Source organism: Xenopus laevis, chromosome 4S (assembly GCF_017654675.1).
Source record: "Xenopus laevis strain J_2021 chromosome 4S, Xenopus_laevis_v10.1, whole genome shotgun sequence".
Classification (NCBI taxonomy): Eukaryota; Metazoa; Chordata; class Amphibia; order Anura; family Pipidae; genus Xenopus; species Xenopus laevis.
Genome location: NC_054378.1, coordinates 117,102,690 through 117,123,088, shown reverse-complemented (window position 1 = coordinate 117,123,088; position 20,399 = coordinate 117,102,690). Strand labels below are relative to the sequence as shown.

At 41.9% G+C, this 20,399-nt stretch overlaps 1 protein-coding gene across 3 annotated transcripts in view; it reads left to right on the top strand.

Annotated features, from left to right (window-relative positions):
* Window positions 1-18,305, top strand: part of LOC108715893 — a 32,983-nt gene extending 14,678 nt beyond the window's left edge. For 2 of the 3 annotated variants that reach the window (XM_018261428.2, XM_018261429.2), the window contains exons 2-4: window positions 8,069-8,214; window positions 10,489-10,612; window positions 14,187-15,338. In XM_018261428.2, the coding sequence (XP_018116917.1) occupies window positions 8,161-8,214; window positions 10,489-10,612; window positions 14,187-14,731 (723 nt within the window). In that variant the 5' untranslated portion in view covers window positions 8,069-8,160 and the 3' untranslated portion in view covers window positions 14,732-15,338. Of the gene's footprint in view, window positions 1-8,068; window positions 8,215-10,488; window positions 10,613-14,186; window positions 15,339-17,716 lie in introns of those variants that run through there. The other variant, XR_005961028.1, reaches the window with a different exon arrangement.
* Window positions 18,306-20,399: the final 2,094 nt, after the last annotated feature.

The window sequence follows — 20,399 nt, the reverse complement described above, 5'->3', positions numbered from 1 at the left end:
GAGAGAGACGACGGAGAGAGACGGAGAGAAGCAGGAATATATGGTATGACCCGAGAGATCGAGAGAGACAGAGCAGGCATATATGGATGAAGAGCAGAGGAGAGAGAGAGAGGATATATGCGCATTGAGAGGAGAGAGAGAGCAGAGAGTGAGAGGATATCTAATGGCCATGACAGACGGAGACGACGAGAGACGGACGAGAGAACCGGAGAGAGATGGATGAACGAGAGACGAGAGAGACGACGAGAGAGATCCGAGAGAAAGAGAGAGGAGAGAGGAGAAGGATATATGGAATCGAGACGAGATGATGAGAGAACGAGCGAGGAGATCGCGTACGGTGCAGAGACGAGAGTCTGCGGAGAGAGAGAGAACGAGGATATCAGGATTGATATAGACAGGAGAGCGACTATATGGAATGATAGAGATAGAGAGCAGAGAGAGAGAGGATTATATGGATGATAGCAGAGAGAGCGATCATATGGATTGATAGAGACGAGAGAGAGGCGAGAGAAGAGGATTATATGGCATGATAGACGAGATAGAGAGAGAGAGAGCAGGGAGACGAGAGCAGAGAGACCAGAGGGAGGAGACGAGAGAGGATATAGGATGATAGAGAGAACGAAGGGCGAGAGAGAGCGAGACGGGGACTGATGGGAGCCGAGAAGCTGCAGAGGGGAGAGAGAAGGGAGATCGAGACGAGACTGAAGGAGAGGAGAGAGAGAGAGACCGAAGAGCGATACATTATAAGGATTGATAGAGCGACGACTAGATCGAGAAGAGAGAGGAGACGAGGATATCAAATGCCTAGGATATGAAGAGCAAGATGAGAGAGAGTAAGATATATGGAAATGGATGATAGAGATGAGGAAGAAGACGCGAGGAGATGAGGAAGGATCTATATTGAGCATGATTAGAGAGAGAGACGAAGAGAGAGACGAGAGAGATATATGGATGATAGAGAGAGACGAGAGAGTGATATATGCGATGTTAGAGAGGAGATGACGAAGAGAGGAAGAAGAGGATATATTGGATGAAGTATAGATGTATGTATATGTATGATGATGATATATGGATGAGAGAGAGAGAGAGAGAGAGAGAGGATATATGGATGAGAGAGAGAGAGAGAGAGAGAAGAGAGAGGATATATGGATGAAGAGAGAGAGAGAGAGTATGTAGAGAGAGGATATATGGATGAGAGAGAGGTATGTTTGTTATGGAGAGAGATTGTTATGTATGAGGATTATGGATGAGAGAAGAGGAGAGAGGATATATGGATGAGAGAGAGAGAGAGAGAGAGGTGTTGTAATGAGGAAGGAGAGAGAGAGAGGATATATGGATGAGAAGAGAGAGAGGAGAGAGAGAGGAGAGAGAGAGAGGAGAGGAGAGAAGAGAGGAGAGAAGAGAGAAGGGGATATAGGAGTAGATGTAGTATGGATGTAGTAGAGTATGTAGTATGTATGTTATTGATGTATGTGTATATTATTGGATGATAGAGAGAGAGGATATATGGATGATAGAGGAGAGAGAGAGAGGATATAGTGGATGATAGAGAGAGAGGATATATGGATTGATAGAGAGAGAGAGAGAGAGAGAGAGAGGAATATATGGATGATTAGAGAGAGAGATGAGAGAGAGAGAGAAGAGAGAGAGAGGAGAGGAATTTATTTATGATGATAGAGAAGAGAGAGGAGAGAGAGAGAGAAGAGAGAGAGAGAGAGAGAGAGGAGAGAGAGAGAGAGAGGATTATATGGGATGATAGACTGTATTTGAGAGAGAGAGAGAGATATATGGATGATAGATGAGAGAGAGAAGAGAGGATATATGGATGATAGGAGAGAGAGAGGGAGAGAGGATATATGGTGATAGAGGAGAGAGAAGAGAGAGAGAGAGGATATTGGATGATAGAGAGAGAGAGAGGATATATGGATGATAGAGAGAGAGAGAGAGAGAGAAGAGAGAAAGGATATATGGATGATAAGATGAGAAGAGAGAGAGAGAGAGGATATATGGATGATAGAGAGAGAGAGAAGAGAGAGAGAGAGGATATATGGATGATAGAGAGAGAGAGAGAGAGAGGATTAAATGGATGATAGAGAGAGAGAAGAGAGAGAGAGAGAGAGGATATATGGATGATAGAGAGAGAGAGAGAGAGAGAGAGAGAGGAGAGAGGATATATGGATGATAGAGAGAGAGGAGAGAAAGGAGAGAGAGAGAGAGAGAGAGAGAGGATATATGGATTGATAGAGAAGAGTGAGAGAGGAGAGAGAGAGAGAGAGAGAGAGAGAGAGGTATATATGGATGATAGAGAGAGGAGAGAGAGGAGAGAGAGAGGATAATATGATGATAGAGAGAGAGAGAGAGAGAGAGAGGATATATGGATGATAGAGAGAGAGAGAGAGAGAGAAGAGAGGAGAGAGAGAGGATATTGGATGATAGAGAGAGAGAGAGAGAGAGAGAGAGGAAATATGGTGATAGAGAAGAGAGAGAAGAGAGAGAGGAGAGAGGATATATGGATGATAGGAGAGAGAGAGAGAGAGAGGATATAATGGATGATAGAGAGAGGAGGAGAGAAGAGAGAGAGAGAGGATATATGGATGATAGATGAGAGAAGAGAGAGAGAGAGAGCAGAGAGAGAGAGAGAGAGAGAGGAGGATATAATGATGATAGAGAGAGAGAGAGAGAGAGAGAGAGGATATATGGAATGATAGAGGAGAGAGAGGAGAGAGAGAGAGAGAGAGAGAGAGAGAGGAGAGAGAGAGAGAGAGGATATTATGGATGATAGAGAGAGAGAGAGAGGAGAGAGAGAGAGAGAAGAGAGAGAGAAGGATATATTGATGATAGAGAGAGAGAGAGAGAGAGAGAGGAAGAGAGAGAGAGAGGAATATATGGATGATAGAGAGGAGAACAGAGAAGAAAAGGGAAAATATATGGATGATAGAGGAGAGAGAGAGAGAGAGGGATATATTGGATGATAGAGAGAGAGAGAGAGAGAGAGAGAGAGAGAGAGAGAGAGAGAGATGGAGGATTATATGGATGATAGAAGAGGAGAGAGGAGAGAGAGAGAGGATATATGGATGATAGAGAGAGAAGAGAGAAGAGAGAGAGAGAGAGAGAGAGGATATTGATGATAGAGAGAGAGAGAGAGAGAGAGAGAGAGAGAGAGGATATATGAATGAATAGAGAGTTAGAGAGAGAGAGAGAGAAGAAGAGAGAGAGAGGATATATGGATGATAGAGAGATGAGAGAGAGAGAGAGAGAGAGGATTATGATGATAATTAGAAGAGAGAGAAGAGAGAGAGAGAGAGAGAGATATATGGATGATAGAGAGAGAGAGAGAGAGAAAGAGAGAGAGAGAGAGAGAGAGAGAGAGAGGAGGTATATGGATGATAGAGAGAGAGAGAGAGAGAGAGAGAGAGAGAGAGAGAGGATATATGGATGATAAGAGGAGAGAGAGAGAGTAGAGAGAGAGAGAGAGGAATATATGGATGATAGAAGAAGAGAGAGAGAGAGGAGAGAGAGAGAGAGAGAGAGGATATATGGAGATAGATAGATGGATATATGGAATATAGATAGGAGAGAGGAAGAGAGAGAGAGGATATATGGATGATAGATAGAGAGAGAGAGAGAGAGAAGAAAGAGAGAGGAGAGGATAATATGGATGATAGATAGATGGATATTATGGATGATAGAATAAGAGAGATAGAAGAGAGAGAGAGAGAGAGAGGATATATGGATGATAGTGATGGATATATGGATGATTAGAATAGAGAGAGAGGAGAAGAAGAGAGAGAGGATATATGGATGATAGAGAGAGAGAGAGAGAGAGAGGATATATGGATGATAGAGAGAGAGAGAGGATAATATGGATGATAGAGAGAGAGAGAGAGAGAGAGGAATATGGATGTAGGAGAGGAGAGAGAAGAGAGAGAGAGAGAGGATTATGGATATGATAGATGGATATATGGATGATTAGAATAGGAGAGAGAGAGAGAGAAGAGAAGAGATTATAATGATGATAGATTAGATGGATATATGGATGATAGATAGAGAGAGAGAGAGAGAGAGAGAGGATATATGGATGATAGATTAGAGAGAGAGAGAGAGAGAGAGGATATTGGATGATAGATAGATGGTATATGGATGATAGATTAGAGAGAGAGAGAGAGAGAGAGAGAGAGATATATGGAGATAGATAGAGAGAGAGAGAGAGAGAGAGGATATATGGAGATAATAGATGATATGGATGGATAGATAGAGAGAGAGAGAGAGAGAGAGAGAGGATATATGGATGATAGATAGAGAGAGAGAGAGAGAGAGAGGATATATGGATGATAGATAGATGGATATATGGATGATAGATAGAGAGAGAGAGAGAGAGAGAGAGAGAGAGAGGATATATGGATGATAGATAGAGAGAGAGAGAGAGAGAGAGAGAGAGGATATATGGATGATAGATAGATAGATAGATAGATAGATAGATAGACAGACAGACAGACAGACAGACAGATAGATAGATAGATAGATAGATAGACAGACAGATAGATAGACAGATAGATAGATAGATAGCAACATGTATTTCTGTTAACTTTTCTCAAATTTTACTATAAACTAAGCTTGTGGGTATTCTGTTAATCTAACCATATCCAACACAATCTGCCTTCTAGTTCTTCAGTCTTTATAACTCGTCATTCCTTTGTCTACAAAAGGAACAGAGAGGTGACAAGAAAGATTGACACAAGCAAGACTGACAAGAAGACATAAGTGTCAGCTTCAAGAGAAGCCAATAAACCTATACATATATTTTTTTTGACTGTAGGAGGAAACCAAAACACCTGGACAAACACAAAGAGAATACACAAACTCGCACATCCTGTCATAAATGCCACCACCAGAATAGTCAAGTGACTTTATCATAAAATAAAATGGGGTTGAACCTAGAGGACAAAGTCAGCAAATGAGGCGCATAAAAGGATAGAATGATTGGTGCAAAAAGCAAGAGTTGGCAGAAGGGGAATGAGACTTAAATCTCGTGGTGGCCACACGTGCACTTCATTTTGTATGAAGTCGCTGGCGTCTCATTTCAAGAGGTGTAGTAAATTTAGATTGTCCTTGTTTCAGTATTCATGGTTTCTTAATTCTGACTAAAGATCCAGGCTGAAAGTGTACTTCTCTGGCACCACGTTTTCTGTCAGTACAGGTATGGGACCTGTTATCCAGAATGCTCGGGACCTGGGGTTTTCCGGATAACGGATCTTTCCGTAATTTGGGTCTTCATGCCTTAAGTCTACTAGAAATTCATTTAAACATTAAATAAACCCAATATGCTGGATTTGCTTCCAATAAGGATTAATTATATCTTAGTTTGGGTCAAGTACAAGCTACTGTTTTATTATTACAGAGAAAAGGGAAATCATTTTTTAAAATTTGGATTATTCGGATAAAATGGAGTCTATTGGAGACAGCCATTCCGTAATTCGGAGCTTTCTGGATATCGGGTTTCCGGATAAGGGATCCTATACCTGTATAAGCCTAGCATTTGGCTTGTTGACGTTTCACAATGTCATCAGTAGATGATTTTGTAGGCACAGTATTTTGTGGAAGTTTGATGTCTGCCATGTAATAATTAAGCAGGAGATGATTGTGTTGTTGCATGGCACATTGCTCTGTAGTTATGTAGGAACTCTATAAAATAAATACTTTCCAAGATTTCCCAGTAAGATTTGCTGTCTGTAGTGCTTCTTTCAGACTTCTGTTGAATCGCTTGATTTCCGCATTTGTTTGTGGGTAATACACTGAAGATTTCCTATGCACAATATTCCTCTCTCACACAAAGGATTCAAACTGTGTCCGTTGTCTGACATTAACTCCTTTGGATTACCTTCTCTGCTGAAGACTGTAGACAGAAATGTTATTACTCTAGCTGATGTTATATGAGAAACAAATGCAATTTCAGGCCATTTACTGTAATAGTCTGTAAAGGTTATAGCAAATCTACAGTCTATAGGAGCATCTGTAAAAGGACCGACAATATCAATAGCACATTTTTCCCATGCTGAATCAGGGAATGATACTGGTTTTACATCTGGTCTCAACTTAACTTTGTGTACAAAGTTCTTTGCACAGCCCACTGAAATGTTGCTTTGTGGTGAAATTTTAGACACTGGCTGTCTGGCAGGCACTGGTGCTGTAGTACTGAGACCATCAACTAATTGTAGGTTTAATGCAGCAAAGAGATCCCTTCCAAGTATAGCAGTACCCTTATTCACAATGTAAAAGTCACATTTTGCAGTATTTGATTCAAATTGTACAGTCACTGGCAAGCAACCAAGCACAGGGTTTGGATCCTTTAAGTAACTGACCAGTTTCAGGGCAGGTGCAACAAGCAGATCTTTTGCAAAGTATTTCAAGACAATATCCTTTGGTAGTATAGAAACAGCTGAACCTGTATCAAGCATCAGGTTAATGGAGTGTCCCTTGGCAGCAGAAGCAGTACTGACACTGACAGTGCATATAAATGTACCAGCTTTATCCACATTTAATACTGTGACATTTGTAGTAGTGACTTTATGAACATCTTTAGCAGAACTACGGCAGATCTTAGCAAAATGTCCTACCTTTTTGCATTTGCGACACTGGTAATGTACAGAAATACGCTGTCCCTCTGCTCCCAGGCAGTGAATAAGTAAAGCATGCTTTCTAGCAGCAGAAATCTCCCATTGATCAGCAGCAATAATGTGATTTTTAAACATACGGATCCAAGCAGTAAATAGTATGGTAGGCTCACCAGGGTTTGGAAGAAAAGGTGCAGGCTGCTGCACAGGTAGAAGAGATATCCTGTCGCCAATCTGTTATGTTTTGGGTAGCTGAGGATGAGTAGAGTATAACAGTGCTCTATTAGCAAGCTCTCATGCAGCCATTACATAACAGTAACTTTCACTTTTACGCTATCAGGAAGCATGCACAGTCTGAGCACAGTGACATCTACAGGCCATTTGTATAAACACCACAAGAATGAAAAAATGTTAACTTTTTTGTATGATGAAAAGTCACGTGATTTATGAGGCTCGGATTCGGTTCCCCCAGGCACTTGGATTTGGCCGAATCCTGCTGAAAAAGGCTGAATCCTGACTGAATCTCGAACCAAATCCTGGATTCAGTGCATCCCAAATTTGAGCAAAATGCCCATGGAGTGGGACATGAAATGGAGAGGAGAGAGTAGATGAGCAAAAGAAACCAAAAGGGAGTGAAGCAGAAAAGAATGGTGATGAAGAAAGGCAGCAGAAATCAATCTGAACTCACAGTCTTGTACAGGTATAGGACATGTTATCCAAAATGCTCGGGACCTGGGTTTTTCCGGGTAATGGATATTTTTGTAATTTCGATCTTCATAATTTAAGTCTAATAGAAAATTATGTAAACATTAAATTAACCCAATAGGCTGATTTTGCTTCCAATAAAGATTAATTATATCTTACTTGGGATCAAGTACAGGCTACTGTTTTATTATTACAGAGAAAAAAGAAAATCATCTTTAAAAATCTTGAATTATTTGGATAAAATGGAGTCTATGGGAGACAGGCTTTCCGTAATTCGGAGCTTTCTGGATAATGAGTTTCTGGATAACGGATCCCATACCTGTACTGTAACCTTATAACTAGATCTCTTTAGCCTTGGAATCAATACAACTATATAAACAGGACAAGCAGCAGTCTGTTGTTAATGCACTTGCCCCTTCCATGAATAAAAGAGGACAATTTTCTTTCCCTGGGTAGACTCTTGTTTAATAAAGATCATTGCCCTAATAACTGCTTTGTACTATATTCATTGTGACCTCATGTGCGTCACTATACATACTCCTTTGTTTTACATGCAGCCCACAATGTACCAGGGTTCTTTATTATTATAAATACTGTTAGTATAATGAAACAAAACAGCAGTAAAAGGTAAACTGAAAGCGTAATTGTCTGCCTGTAATACAGTCCGTGCTGGAAGAATATACAATGGGTGAGGGAACAAAGCATGCAAGCAGAGATTTGGTGGTTTTGCTGAATGTTTGTTATTCTTGCAGGGTTCCTTGGAAGCAAATTGGTTGCAGGCAAATCCCCAGTCTATTCATATATATACGGTCTCTGTGCAGAATACACTCATTTACAGGACATTATGGATGGAGCAGGAGACAAGACCGAAGCCTCGGATGAGAAGAGCAATCTTGAGGTAGGCATTTATTTCCTTAATCTCTTGGGCTGGTTGGGCTCCTACTAGTTTATGTCCCCTCCCCGCCTCAACCCACCATGTTTCAAAAGGTTCAGTTTACTCTGTCTATACTAAGCTGATTAGGGTCAGCACCTGTACAGGTCATCTGGTTTCTCAAAATGGACAGTAGACATGAGTGGACCTTTTTTGCAGTTTTTCTGAGAAAGTTGCAGCCACAGAAAATTAAAATTTTAGTGAACGAATATTTAAAGTCATGTCAATTCTCACGTCCCTTAAATGTCACATCTCTGTTAAGAGGAACAGTATGCATAAATCATCATTATTTATCTATATAGCACCGACAAGATACGTAGTGCTAAACGCATTTGTTGCTGAATCATATACAGGTATGGGACCTGTTATCCAGAAAGCTCGGGCCTGGGGTTTTCCAGATAAGGGATTTTTCTGTAATTTGGATCTTCATACCTCTAAGTCTACTAGAAAATCATATAAACATTAAATAAACACAATAGGCTGGGTTTGCTTCCAATAAAGATTAATTATATATTGTTTTATTATTACAGAGATAAAGGAAATAATTTTAATTTGGATTATTTGATTATAATGGAGTCTATGGGAGACAGCCTTTCCATAATTCTGAGCTTTCTGGATAGGTTTCCGGATAATGGATCCCATACCTGACATACTAAATTCTATGTTCACAATCTTCAAAATAGCCTTATTTTTGAAACATTATTAGTTAAAGACCCCTCTCATTTGCCTCTTGAGCTGCCCACTGATTCTTTGGCCTTTTATATCTTATTTGCACAAAAAGGAACTTAACTAAATAGAAAAGAGGTTTTCAGACATTTTGATTTCATGACCCTTTATGTTTTGGTCAAGTAGCATGAGCTCAAATCAAGGAAAAGAGATTGCGGTAGCAGTCACCCTGATATAGGTCCATGAGTATTCAGGAATAAAAAAAAACAGTACTTACCCCTAAATTAGCATATGCTCCTGCATTCTAATTTGAGATCCCCTAAGGACCAACCCAATATTTTACAAATTGTGATATGGAAGCCAAATATATGCCACATTTAGAACTGAATGACTTGAGGGTCAAATGACTAGATGGTCTACTCTAGCAATCCATAGTAAGGTACATGTCAGATAAATGTGCCAATGTAGTATGAAAAGCCTTTTTCAGAACTGGAAGGTATAAGAGGGCTTATTTACAAGGTTAGTACAGTGTGCAAAGTGCAAAATGCACATGGAAGGTGATAGCGATGTGAGGGTTGACCCGAAACCTGTGGTGACCAACTGTTGGGAGGGTTGGGGTTGGTCAACACTCCTCTACTGTCCCTCTCATCACTAGAAGGTGCTTCTCACAGAATTCCAGCTTTATTGACGGTGCCTTCTGAGTAGCATAAATAAGCTCTTTAATGAAGTGTTAGCCAATGTCAGTTAATGAAGAGCAGACAAAATCACTGTTCTCATGATATATTAAATTGTGAGGAACTATGTTATGTTTTGGGTAGCCGAGGATGAGTAGAGTATAACAGTGCTTTATTAGCAGAGTTACGCAGGCATTACACAACAGTAAGCTTTCACTTTTAAGCTGTCAGGAAGTATGCACAGTATAAGTCTGGGCACAGTGATATCTACAGGCCATTTGTATAAACACCACAAACTACATATATAATTAAGCAGAAATTGACTTGAGACAATCCCTTGGATCCGCTATTAATTAATATTACAGGTATGGGATCCGTTATCTGGAAACACCCTTGGGTCAAGGTCTTGAAACTTTCTTCCACTTGAAGTGGTTGCTAAAGAGTTTTCTGGGCTCAAAAAACCTATATCAAATCTGCAAAGGGAAACTTTGTTTGTGCAAAGACATGCATCTTCACATTGTGAATATTCTTTCCATTGACATTCCCCTGAGAGCATTGTAAGTAAAGGTGGGCAGGGTCGAACCAGGCCAGCGGGACACTGGGAAAAAAAACGGTGGGTCCTGCCCTTCATGGGTCCCCACTGGACCAGACCCGCTCCCCTGATTTGCTGGTCCCCAATTGGAGTGACCCCTATTGGAAAGCTGGGAAAAGCAAGAAGAAGGCAAATAGTAATAATGAAGACCAATTAAAAAGTTGCTTAAAATTGTCCATTCTATAACATACTAAAAGTTAAAGTCACCATAAATTGGCTTTCACTGTGACAAATCATCCCATCGTACATTTCACAGAGCATGAGACGTTATTGTAGAGTTTACCTTAGAATCCATGCTTTGTGTGTCAGAGTGAAGACTTCTTCCTAACACTCACTGAGGAGGAAAGAGAATGTCTCCAGTACCTGCTGGAAACCATTGATTCGCTGGAGGATGATAACCAAGAAGACGCTGAAGATCCAAATATAAATCAAGGTATGAGATATTTAAGGGGGAAGTATTTTTAGTTTTTTAGTAGAAAAATACAGGTACAAGTACAGATATTATCTCATCCTTTAAGTGGTAGGCATCATAGTGCCAACATGGCCGTGCCACAGATTTTACATTTCTGGGTGTCTTTTTAATCTGGGCCACAGTGTACAGATGGTTGATTTATATATGTCATACCTGCCCAGAGCAGAAAGAATTAAAGAGACACAACATCTAAAAATTAAATATAAGCTGTCAGTGGGGTGCTGGGAGTTCTACTACAACATCATTTGGGGCCTGAGGGTGCAAGATTATGAACTGCATAAGGCTTACAATAATAGGCCAATTCCCTTTTACTCAGTAATATTTAGCTAGTGGGCTGACAGGGCCACCACTAGAAATCACAGGGTCCATTCAACAAAATGTACTGGGCCCCGCCCACACCAGATCCCACCCACACCACAGTAAAAAGGCCACACAGACATCAGCTCTAAAAATGGTAAACCCCAACACACAAGTTAAAAAAAAACATTGATGGTCAGGGCCCCCTTATAAGTTAAAAGAAACATTGGGGCCCCAGAAAATATTTTTTTTAAAAGAAATATTGGTGTCATGGACCTATAGAGTATTAAAATAATACGTTGGTGGCAAGGGGTTTAATAAAATAAAAAAAAAACACATTGGCGTTCAGGAGAACTGAACTCGTGGCTTCAGGTCTTTAGCTTTCTATTCCTTTCATGGCTTTGGGTCTTTTTGCGGCTTCAGGACTTCAACTTTCCCCCAACTACAAGAGGCTGGACTGAACCCAACCCCATGCCCACTGTTTGCTGCAGCCCTATGCCAAGTGCTACGTGCAGGAAGGGGATGCAGACAAAGGAACTTTGCTAATTTCTCCACCCAAATTGTGCCACCCTTGAGTCGCGCCCTAGGCAGTGCTTGAGGAGGGGGTGACATAGTTGGCCGGGTTGCCTAGGGCGCCAGCTGAGAAGACAGGAATTGCTGCTGCAGGTGGGGAACATAAGGGTCCGAACTAGAGGAAGGTGCCAAGTTGGTACCGTGTCTAGCGCCCCTCCACCTTAGCCATAGGCAAGTGCCTCTTCTGCATACCCCTAGTTTCAGCCCTGCTTTTTTTCTGTATGAAATGTTTATGCCTTTTTAGTCAGGTTTAAGTGAGAACGAAAACACTTTTATGCATTGAGGCACCTGATCAGGGCCCCACCCCAACCACATTCCCCAGTCTGCCAATTGTGACCCTCAGTTTCAGACTGGGGGGCTTGCGGTGAGGGTTCGAACCAGGCTTGGCAGGCAATGTAGTTGTCAATAAATTTGTAAAACCCTTTAAATATATGCCCTTGTCCCACCACCAACTCATTTAGAAATTTTTTTCGGCCTTCTGGCCATTGCACAATGTGGCTCCGCCCCATTTTGCAGCACGGTATGTGGCTCCGCCCCATTTTGCATCGCAGAACGCCCCTTTTGTTACCGCCCCCCACCGGGCGGTAAAAACGTAGAAAAAAGGTGGCAACCCTACTTGGGGCGAGGCGTTGGGCTTGTGCACATGCGCGTGGCGCCAGGTCCGTACCTCCCGACAAATGGAGGTTGACCAGTCCGAGCCTGATGAGCATGAGCTTGTCCCATTCAGTGAATTTGCTCAGATGCAGAGGCACTAACTTGGTTAAATGAATTGGCACCAAGATTTGGAGTAATGGGCCCCTTTAGGAGTTTGAGCAAAGTGGTGAAGGAAGGAAAGGCCTATGCAGGGGCATACTGTTTAAAATGGTATATTTCTCTATTTATTTCTGTGTTTTTAAAAACATTACTTCTCAGAGTATGGCAAAAAGGAGTTTTAGGTAACAACCTGCTGGCTGCAAAGTCATGAGAACCCTCTGTGCTACTCTATCTGATGTTCTCTTCTTTGCCTTCACTCTCTGACCTTAGAAAGCCCTTTATTCTGAGAAACCCTGCCAAAATCCATAGTAACCGATGGCTCCAGGAGATAGCTGGGTGTTCCGCAGGAAGGGTTTCACTGAGGCATTGCAGCTCCTTCTGACTTAATGTTCTGGATAATGAGATTCTTCCATGAAAAAGAATTGTCTCCTTCACAAATGGAGAAACAAAATAAAGTCAAAAGAAAATATAACTTTGACAGTCCGTGAATATTACAGGGAACAGCTGTGGTTGGTTTTGCGGTAACATGAGACAATCCTCCCAGGGCAGCAGATGGTACAGGTATTACTTGACAATATGAATGTGCCAGCAGAACCTTTCTTTTTATTAGGTGTAAGGCAAATTAAAGGGAAAGTTTACCTTAAAGGGATCCTGTCATCGGAAAATGTTTTTTTCAAAACGCATCAGTTAATAGTGCTGCTCCAGCAGAATTCTGCACTGAAATTAGGGATGCACCGAATCCAGGATTCGGTTCGGTATTCGGCCAGGATTCGGCCTTTTTCAGCAGGATTCGGATTCGGCCGAATCCTTCTACCCGGCCGAACCGAATCCGAATCCTAATTTGCATATGCAAATTAGGAGCGGGGAGGGAAATTGCGTGACTTTTTGTCAGAGAACAAGGAAGTAAAAAATGTTTTCCCCTTCCCGCCCCTAATTTGAATATGCAAATTAGGGTTCGGATTCGGTTCGGTATTCGGCCGAATCTTTCACGAAGGATTCGGGGGTTCGGCCGAATCCAAAAAAGTGGATTCGGTGCATCCCTAACTGAAATCCATTTCTCAAAAGAGCAAACTGATTTGTTTATATTCAATTTTGAAATCTGACATGGGGCTAGACATTTTGTCAATTTCCCAGCTGCCCCAGGTCATGTGACTTGTGCCTGCACTTTAGGAGAGAAATGCTTTCTGGCAGGCTGTTGTTTTTCCTTCTCAATGTAACTGAAGGAGTATCAGTGGGACATGGGTTTTTACTATTGAGTGTTGTTCTTAGATCTACCAGGCAGCTGTTATCTTGTGTTAGGGAGCTGCTATCTGGTTACCTTCCCATTGTTCTTTTGTTTGGCTGCTGGGGGGAAAAGGGAGGGGGTGATATCACTCCAACTTGCAGTACAGCAGTAAAGAGTAATTGAAGTTTATCAGAGCACAAGTCACATGACTGGAGGCAGCTGGGAAATTGACAATATGTCTAGTCCCCTGTCAGATTTCAAAATTGAATATAAAAAAAATCTGTTTGCTCTTTTGAGAAATGGATTTCAGTGCAGAATTCTGCTGGAGCAGCACTATTAACTGATTCATTTTGAAAAAATGTTTTTTTCCCATGACAGTATCCCTTTAAAATGGTTGTTTAAATGCCCTAGAAACCAGGCAGTGGTTTTACATGAGTAGGAGATGGATAAAAAAAAAAGATAATTAATAAAAATACTAATAAAAATAATAATAAAGACTTAACTTTCCAATGTTCTTTAAGGTTGTTGGTGTTTAGGATCTAAGTAACCAGAGAGCATTTTGAACTGCAGGAAAACAAATTAAAATAACCGTGCAGACAAATTCTAGAGTTTCTACACCACAAGATATCTGTTTTCTGTATCCACAATTGATCAATAGGTATTTATGGCATTTTTGTCTCCCGGCAGATACGATTGATGATTTGGCCAACTCGGCACAACATGAAGGACATCTGGACAGAAACCAAAGAGGGTTGAGTGAAAGCACCAAGACAGCCGATAAAACAGATTATGAGATGTCTCTGTCTAAAATGCGGATTATAAAGTCCTTTTCTGAGGATTTTCCAGGATGTTCTATCACTGTCACATCTGAGGCAGGACACAAGTCAACCAGCTCACATCCAAGCCACTTAAGGAAGTTTGATACCATCATGAGATCAGGGGTGAACGTGCAAGAACTTAGGGCTCGTTTCATTGGCCAGCAAGAGCCTTCACCAACGGGAGATCCTACAAAAGTTTCAGGAGCAGCAGGGACAAAACAGCCACCCATTTCATGGAATCCAAAATCTCCCAGGCAGGAGGCCTTGCAGAAGTTAGGACTGCTTAAAAGAAAACAAAGCAATTCAAATGCTTATAACCTGCCTGAGCCCCATCAAGACACAGAGCAAAGCTTAGCCTCACAGAACGGTGAGATTAAACAAACTACTTCCGAAGGAGGGAACGTTCCCCTATAGAAAAGGTCTGGGAAGCCGGGAAACACGGACAGATGCTGGCCTCCTTAACTTCTAAATGGATTGACTTGGACACTTGCCCAACAGGGCTACAAGTTATTATCGTTCTGCCATACATTTCTAAACCAAAGTGGAGAGTTAAAACCGTAGCAGACTATAATGGAGACACCTGGCTTCCCCATAACTACAGCACATAATGAAGATATAGATAAAGGAAAAGTATAATGATTATATGATTGGATCATTTCCATAAAGACATGAGATGGGAAAATGTGACGGAATTAATGTACACTACAGTCAGACTGCATTTTTTGGAAGGAGGGTGGGTTAATGTATTGTGTTTATAAAGAATGTTTATGCTCCAGGTATTCTAACTTAAAGGAGAACTAACCCTTAAAAATCAATGTGGCTAGAAATGCCATATTTTATATACTGAATTTATTGAACCAGCCTAAAGGTTCAACAAAACTACAGAAGTAATGATCCAGGCCTTCAAAGTTGTCACAGTCCTCCATCTTGGGATTGTCTGTGACTCTCAGTGGGCTCTGAGCAGCTGTTGAGAAGCTAAGTTTAGGGGTCGTCACTAATTATCCAGCAGAAAATGAGCTTCCCCTGTAATATAAGCTGATGCTACAGGGCTGATTATTAAATTCTGATGCTAATTGCACTGGTTTCTGTGCTGCCATGTAGTAATTATCTGTATTAATTACTAATCAGCCTTATATTGTGACATTTCTATTCTATGTGTACTGTATATTGTGAGTGGGTCCCTAAGCTCAGTAAGTGACAGCAACACAGAGCATGTGCAGTGAATCAGCAGAAAAGAAGATGGGGAGCTACTGGGGCATCTTTGGAGACACAGATCTTTACTGCTAAAGGGCTGTGGTCGCCTTGGGCTGGTACAGAAGCACAAAACATAATGTACAATATTTCTACCCTACTTCTTCAGTTAGGCTTTATTTCTCCTTCTATAAGGCTCTATACCTTTATTTTTAGTGCCCCTGTGAATGTTTCTAGTAAATACGGGGCTTGCAGTTTTCCCCTTGGCATTGCTCCCCAGGCTTGCTGGTCTCAAACTTCCCTATCACTTCCCATATCCCTTCTAAAGTTTTATATTTTCTTATAATAAGAAGCCAGAAGGTAATTTGGTTTAGCAGCCCAGGGGCCCTGACATGAAGTCATTGGGGAAATTGCCAGTATTTTCGCAGAACAGTCCCAATTTGACAGCTCAACCCACTGTCCCGGATTGTTACTGAAATGTCCCAACTTTTTCTTTGATCTCCTGCACTGAACAGCCAGAAACAGATACAACGTTTCTAAAATGTAATTGGCTTTTGAAAGAGAGCCCAGAATACGTGGCAGGTGCACTTAGAATTTTTTTTTAAACAATTAAAGATAAACAAAGAAACAATTGTAACAATTCAAGGTATGCAAATAAACAACGGTAACAATTTAAGATAAGCAGGTTTTGTGGGAAAACTGTGACTTGCAGCTTAAAAGGCAATTCACCTTCATTAGCAAAACTTTAATAATACATAAAAACACACAGAAATGTGTTCAACCTTTCATAACTTGCCAAATTTTGTAAAATGGACTTGGTAATTAGGGGGTGCAGCCACAACAATGGGCGTGGTCAAACATCTTTTTGTCCCTCCCATACCTCCCAACTGTCCCGTTTTCAGAGGGACAGTCCCTCTTTTGACAGCTCAGCCCACAGTCTCTCGTTTGTACTGAAAAGTCCCAATTTTCTCTGCACTGAACTGGCAGAAAAAGAAACAATGTTTCTAACTTAATTGGCTTTTGGCAGAGAGCCCAGAACAGCTACAGTTGCAAATAAGATACTTTTGTAACAATTTTGAGTTAAGCAAATAAGTAATTGTAACAATATATGATAACAGGTCTCTTGGGAGAAGTTAGACTCACAGTTTAAAGGGCAATTCACCTTCATTAGCAAAACTGTAATGACTGGCAAAAAACATGTTCAAACTTTCATCACCTGCCAAATTTTGTAAAATGAACATGGTAATTAGGGGGTGTGGCCACAAAAATGGGAGTGGTCAAAGATTCACCGCACTGCGCGTGGCAACTTTTTTGTCCCTCTTTTTATTTCCAAAATGTTGGTAGGTATGCAGACATACCGTAGCACTATGCCATTATATTTGTACAATTTGGCAGGAACAGCCCACCTATTAGATGTATAGACTCCAACAAAACCTGCATAGTTATTGGCCTTCACTGTGCACAAATGTCTAAGCAGAGATCATAATATTGTTACCCGTGGAACAATTAAGCATTAACAGGGTATATGTTTGAAAACTGCCACCTTTCTTTATAAGCCTTACTGTAGAAACCAAAAACCTGCCAATGTGACAACAGAGCACACTGATCAATTCCTGAAAAAATATCTGCTGTGAAACAGAATTGACAATTATGTGACACTGGAAGGTTATATTTAGCAAGGGATTGATCTATACTGGGAACAGACAGCCTGTGGCTTTCCAGCTGTTGTGGAAATACAACTCCCAGCATTTACAGCAAGGACGCTTCTTACAGACACATGGGGACAAATTCACTAGGATATTAATATAGGTCTCTAGATAAGGGTCTGCAAGGGAAAAGATCCAATCATAGTCCCAAGGACAAAGTGATTGGGTAAACCAGATTTAGCCCACCAATTAAGTGGTTAGTTGGGCAAAAATCTGCTCATTTGGTGAAGCTTTGGGACGCTCACACTGCAGATTTAAGAGTACAGTAAATATCAAAACCTGTGGTTCAATGAACTAAAACAAATCTGTAAAACGTTGGTCTAAATCAGAAATGTTCAAGCTGCAAACTTTTAGATGTTAAACCACAAATCAAAGACCTGTGGACACTGGAAGTTAGTGCTACCGGGTCCTGGGTTCCTCCTTGATGTAGGTTAGGTCCAACTCACTTTGCTTTCCATGTTTCCTGATTCTTCAACGTTGGCCTCTGCTTTTTCATTTTTAGCTTTTATCAGTTCTCTGCATTCCTTCCTTCCTCGTTCCTATACCAAGTTGTCAATGGAAGGACCTGGGGCTGTGTTATTGTCCCAGACCAGAAAGAAGTCTATAAAGGTAAGAGCAAAAAGTCAGCTGGCTGGAGGACAGAAGAGCCAAGTGATGAGGATCTGCTGGAGGACAGAAGAGCCAAGTGATGAGGATCTGCTGGAGGACAGAAGAGCCAAGTGATGAGGATCTGCTGGAGGACAGAAGAGCCAAGTGATGAGGATCTGCTGGAGGACAGAAGAGCCAAGTGATGAGGATCTGCTGGTGTCCCAGGGTCAGGGATTTGACTCAACAACAGTTGTACACTTTGTAGGTTTTGCATTATAATCCTGTAAAATAGAGAATGTTTTCCTTGGTTTTCAAGACAGAATCATGTTTACTAGGCTGTTACAGACTCACCATGTACAGTTATTAATTCCAAGTCTATATGTGTATTATTCAATCTGAATCAAGTGTAACCTATTGATTCCACTTCAGAAAAATGAACCCAAATTAAAAGCTGCTGATAGATTACACCGATCCCCAGTCAATAAATGAATGATTTATTTTTGTATTACTTGTGGATTGCTTTAATTTTTATTGGATGTAGAGGTGGAATCAGAGCTGCTGTTAGAGTAGGGCAAAGACTACTGTGTAGTTGGCCCAGTCTGCTTGGCACAGACCATAAGAGAGTTGTGACTGCTGGTGTTGGTTGTCTGGTAGAAATCAGCATCACAGTCAGTGTCAGACTGGGACACCAGGGGCCCACCCAAAAACCTTTGACTAGGGGCCCACCAATTAATCTTAGACCAGGGGCCCAATCTTAGTACTATTATTCTGCCTTTACTCACTTCCTATTCTCCTTTTCTTTACACACTATAATCTATTATTCCATCTATTTAGTCACTTTGTTCTCATAGAAATAGGGAATGGCCATGAAATAAGCCAAATGTCTGGCAGCATGAGGGGCCACTGACACCTGGGCCCACCGGGACTTTTCCTGGTATCCCTGTGGGCCAGTCCGACACTGATCACAGTTCCGTAATGTGATTTAATGAAATGCATTCTGGGCGACGCAGTGGGAGCAATGCATTAAAGACAACAGGTGCTTTTTTTTTGTCACGCACGCAATGTTTCTTCTCACTCCAAATTCATGAAAGTCAATGGGCTTTTTTTCTCACTACAAATGCATTGAAGTAAATGGGTGTTTTTTTGTTCAAAATATTTATTGCAGTTTTGCAGAAAAATCTGCCAATGGAGAAATGCAGAATTTTGTTTTGTTTGGGTGGCAAAATCGTCTCACTGATTTTGGAGTGCCAAGACACCAATTTGGATGAAGGTGATCCACATGTGTCTGACCCAGTCTGTCCCACCCAAACCCCATCTGCCCAGACCACACACTTGATCGTATTACTATTTCTAACTGCTAATACTGCTATGTGCAACTTTTCTGCTTTTCTGCTTTTCAGTGGCGGGGAAAACAAATGGTTTGGGTGCAGATCACTTACATTGGGTGACTGGGCTGTACTGCTAGTGCTGTGCGGCTGAGAAATTCTCTACCTGCACTGACCCTAACCTGTCCCCTCCCAAACCGGCCCGACGTCCCATCTCTATTTATATACAGGAGCGATCCTGCCCAATTTGCCGCCCGAGGGGGCCTTTGTTTTTGCTGCCTCCCCACCGCACTCACCTTGAGTGCCAGACAGGGGTCGTGGGGGGTCCATGTCGCAATTGCGCTCTCTGCACTAGAAGAGCCGAATTTCCGGGTTGGAAATTCGGCTCTTAGGTACCAGGAGCCGCCACTGGCAACTGGGGGGGGGGGCGCTGCCGCCTGAGGCGAGTGCCTCAACTCGCCTCATTGGTGGAACACCCCTGTTTATATACCCGCGCCTGCCCCGCCCTGCAGTGACATCACAAAATGGGTGGGCGTGAGTCTATACATTTAGGGTGGTGGGGCAGGGTGTGATGTAGCAGGGGAGGGGCTATGACATGTCAATCAGGGACTGGCTGATAGCCTGTATCAATCTCAGGGAGTTCTGCCTGGTTTTCCTAATTTGGAAAAACAGGCAGGCTGTTTGGACCCCGGACAGCACTTCAAAAAACCACGCTGTACAGGTAAAAACCGGACAGGTGGCAAAAAGGAATGCACCGAATCCACTAATCCACCGAACCTAATCTGAATTCTAATTTGCATATGCAAATTAGGGGTGGGAAGGGGAAAAAAATGTACTTGTTTTGTGACAAAAGGGCATATGCAAATTAGGATTCTGATTCAGTGCAGCCTGGCGGAAGGATTCGGCCAAGCAAAAGGATTCATGGATTCGGTGCATCCCTAGTGGCAACCCTATCCCTGTCTGGTCCATCTGGCTGCCCACCAACTACCCACTAGTAGGGTTGCCACCTGGCCGGGATTTTAGCAGCCTGACCGGTAAAAATGATAGTTGTTCCCATTGTTATAAGTGTAAAAAGATAAATATATAGGAAAGCCGGTATCAGGGGCGATCCTGGCCCACCCCCTTCCCTGTGCGCTTACCTTTTTTCACCTGAGGGGTCCACAAGGGCAGCAGAGAGGGCCAGTTTGCTAGTGCAGAGAGCCTAACTGTGTACTCTGCGCTAAAAGAGACGATTTTCCGAACCAGGAACAGCATTTTTGCCGCCCCTGGTAC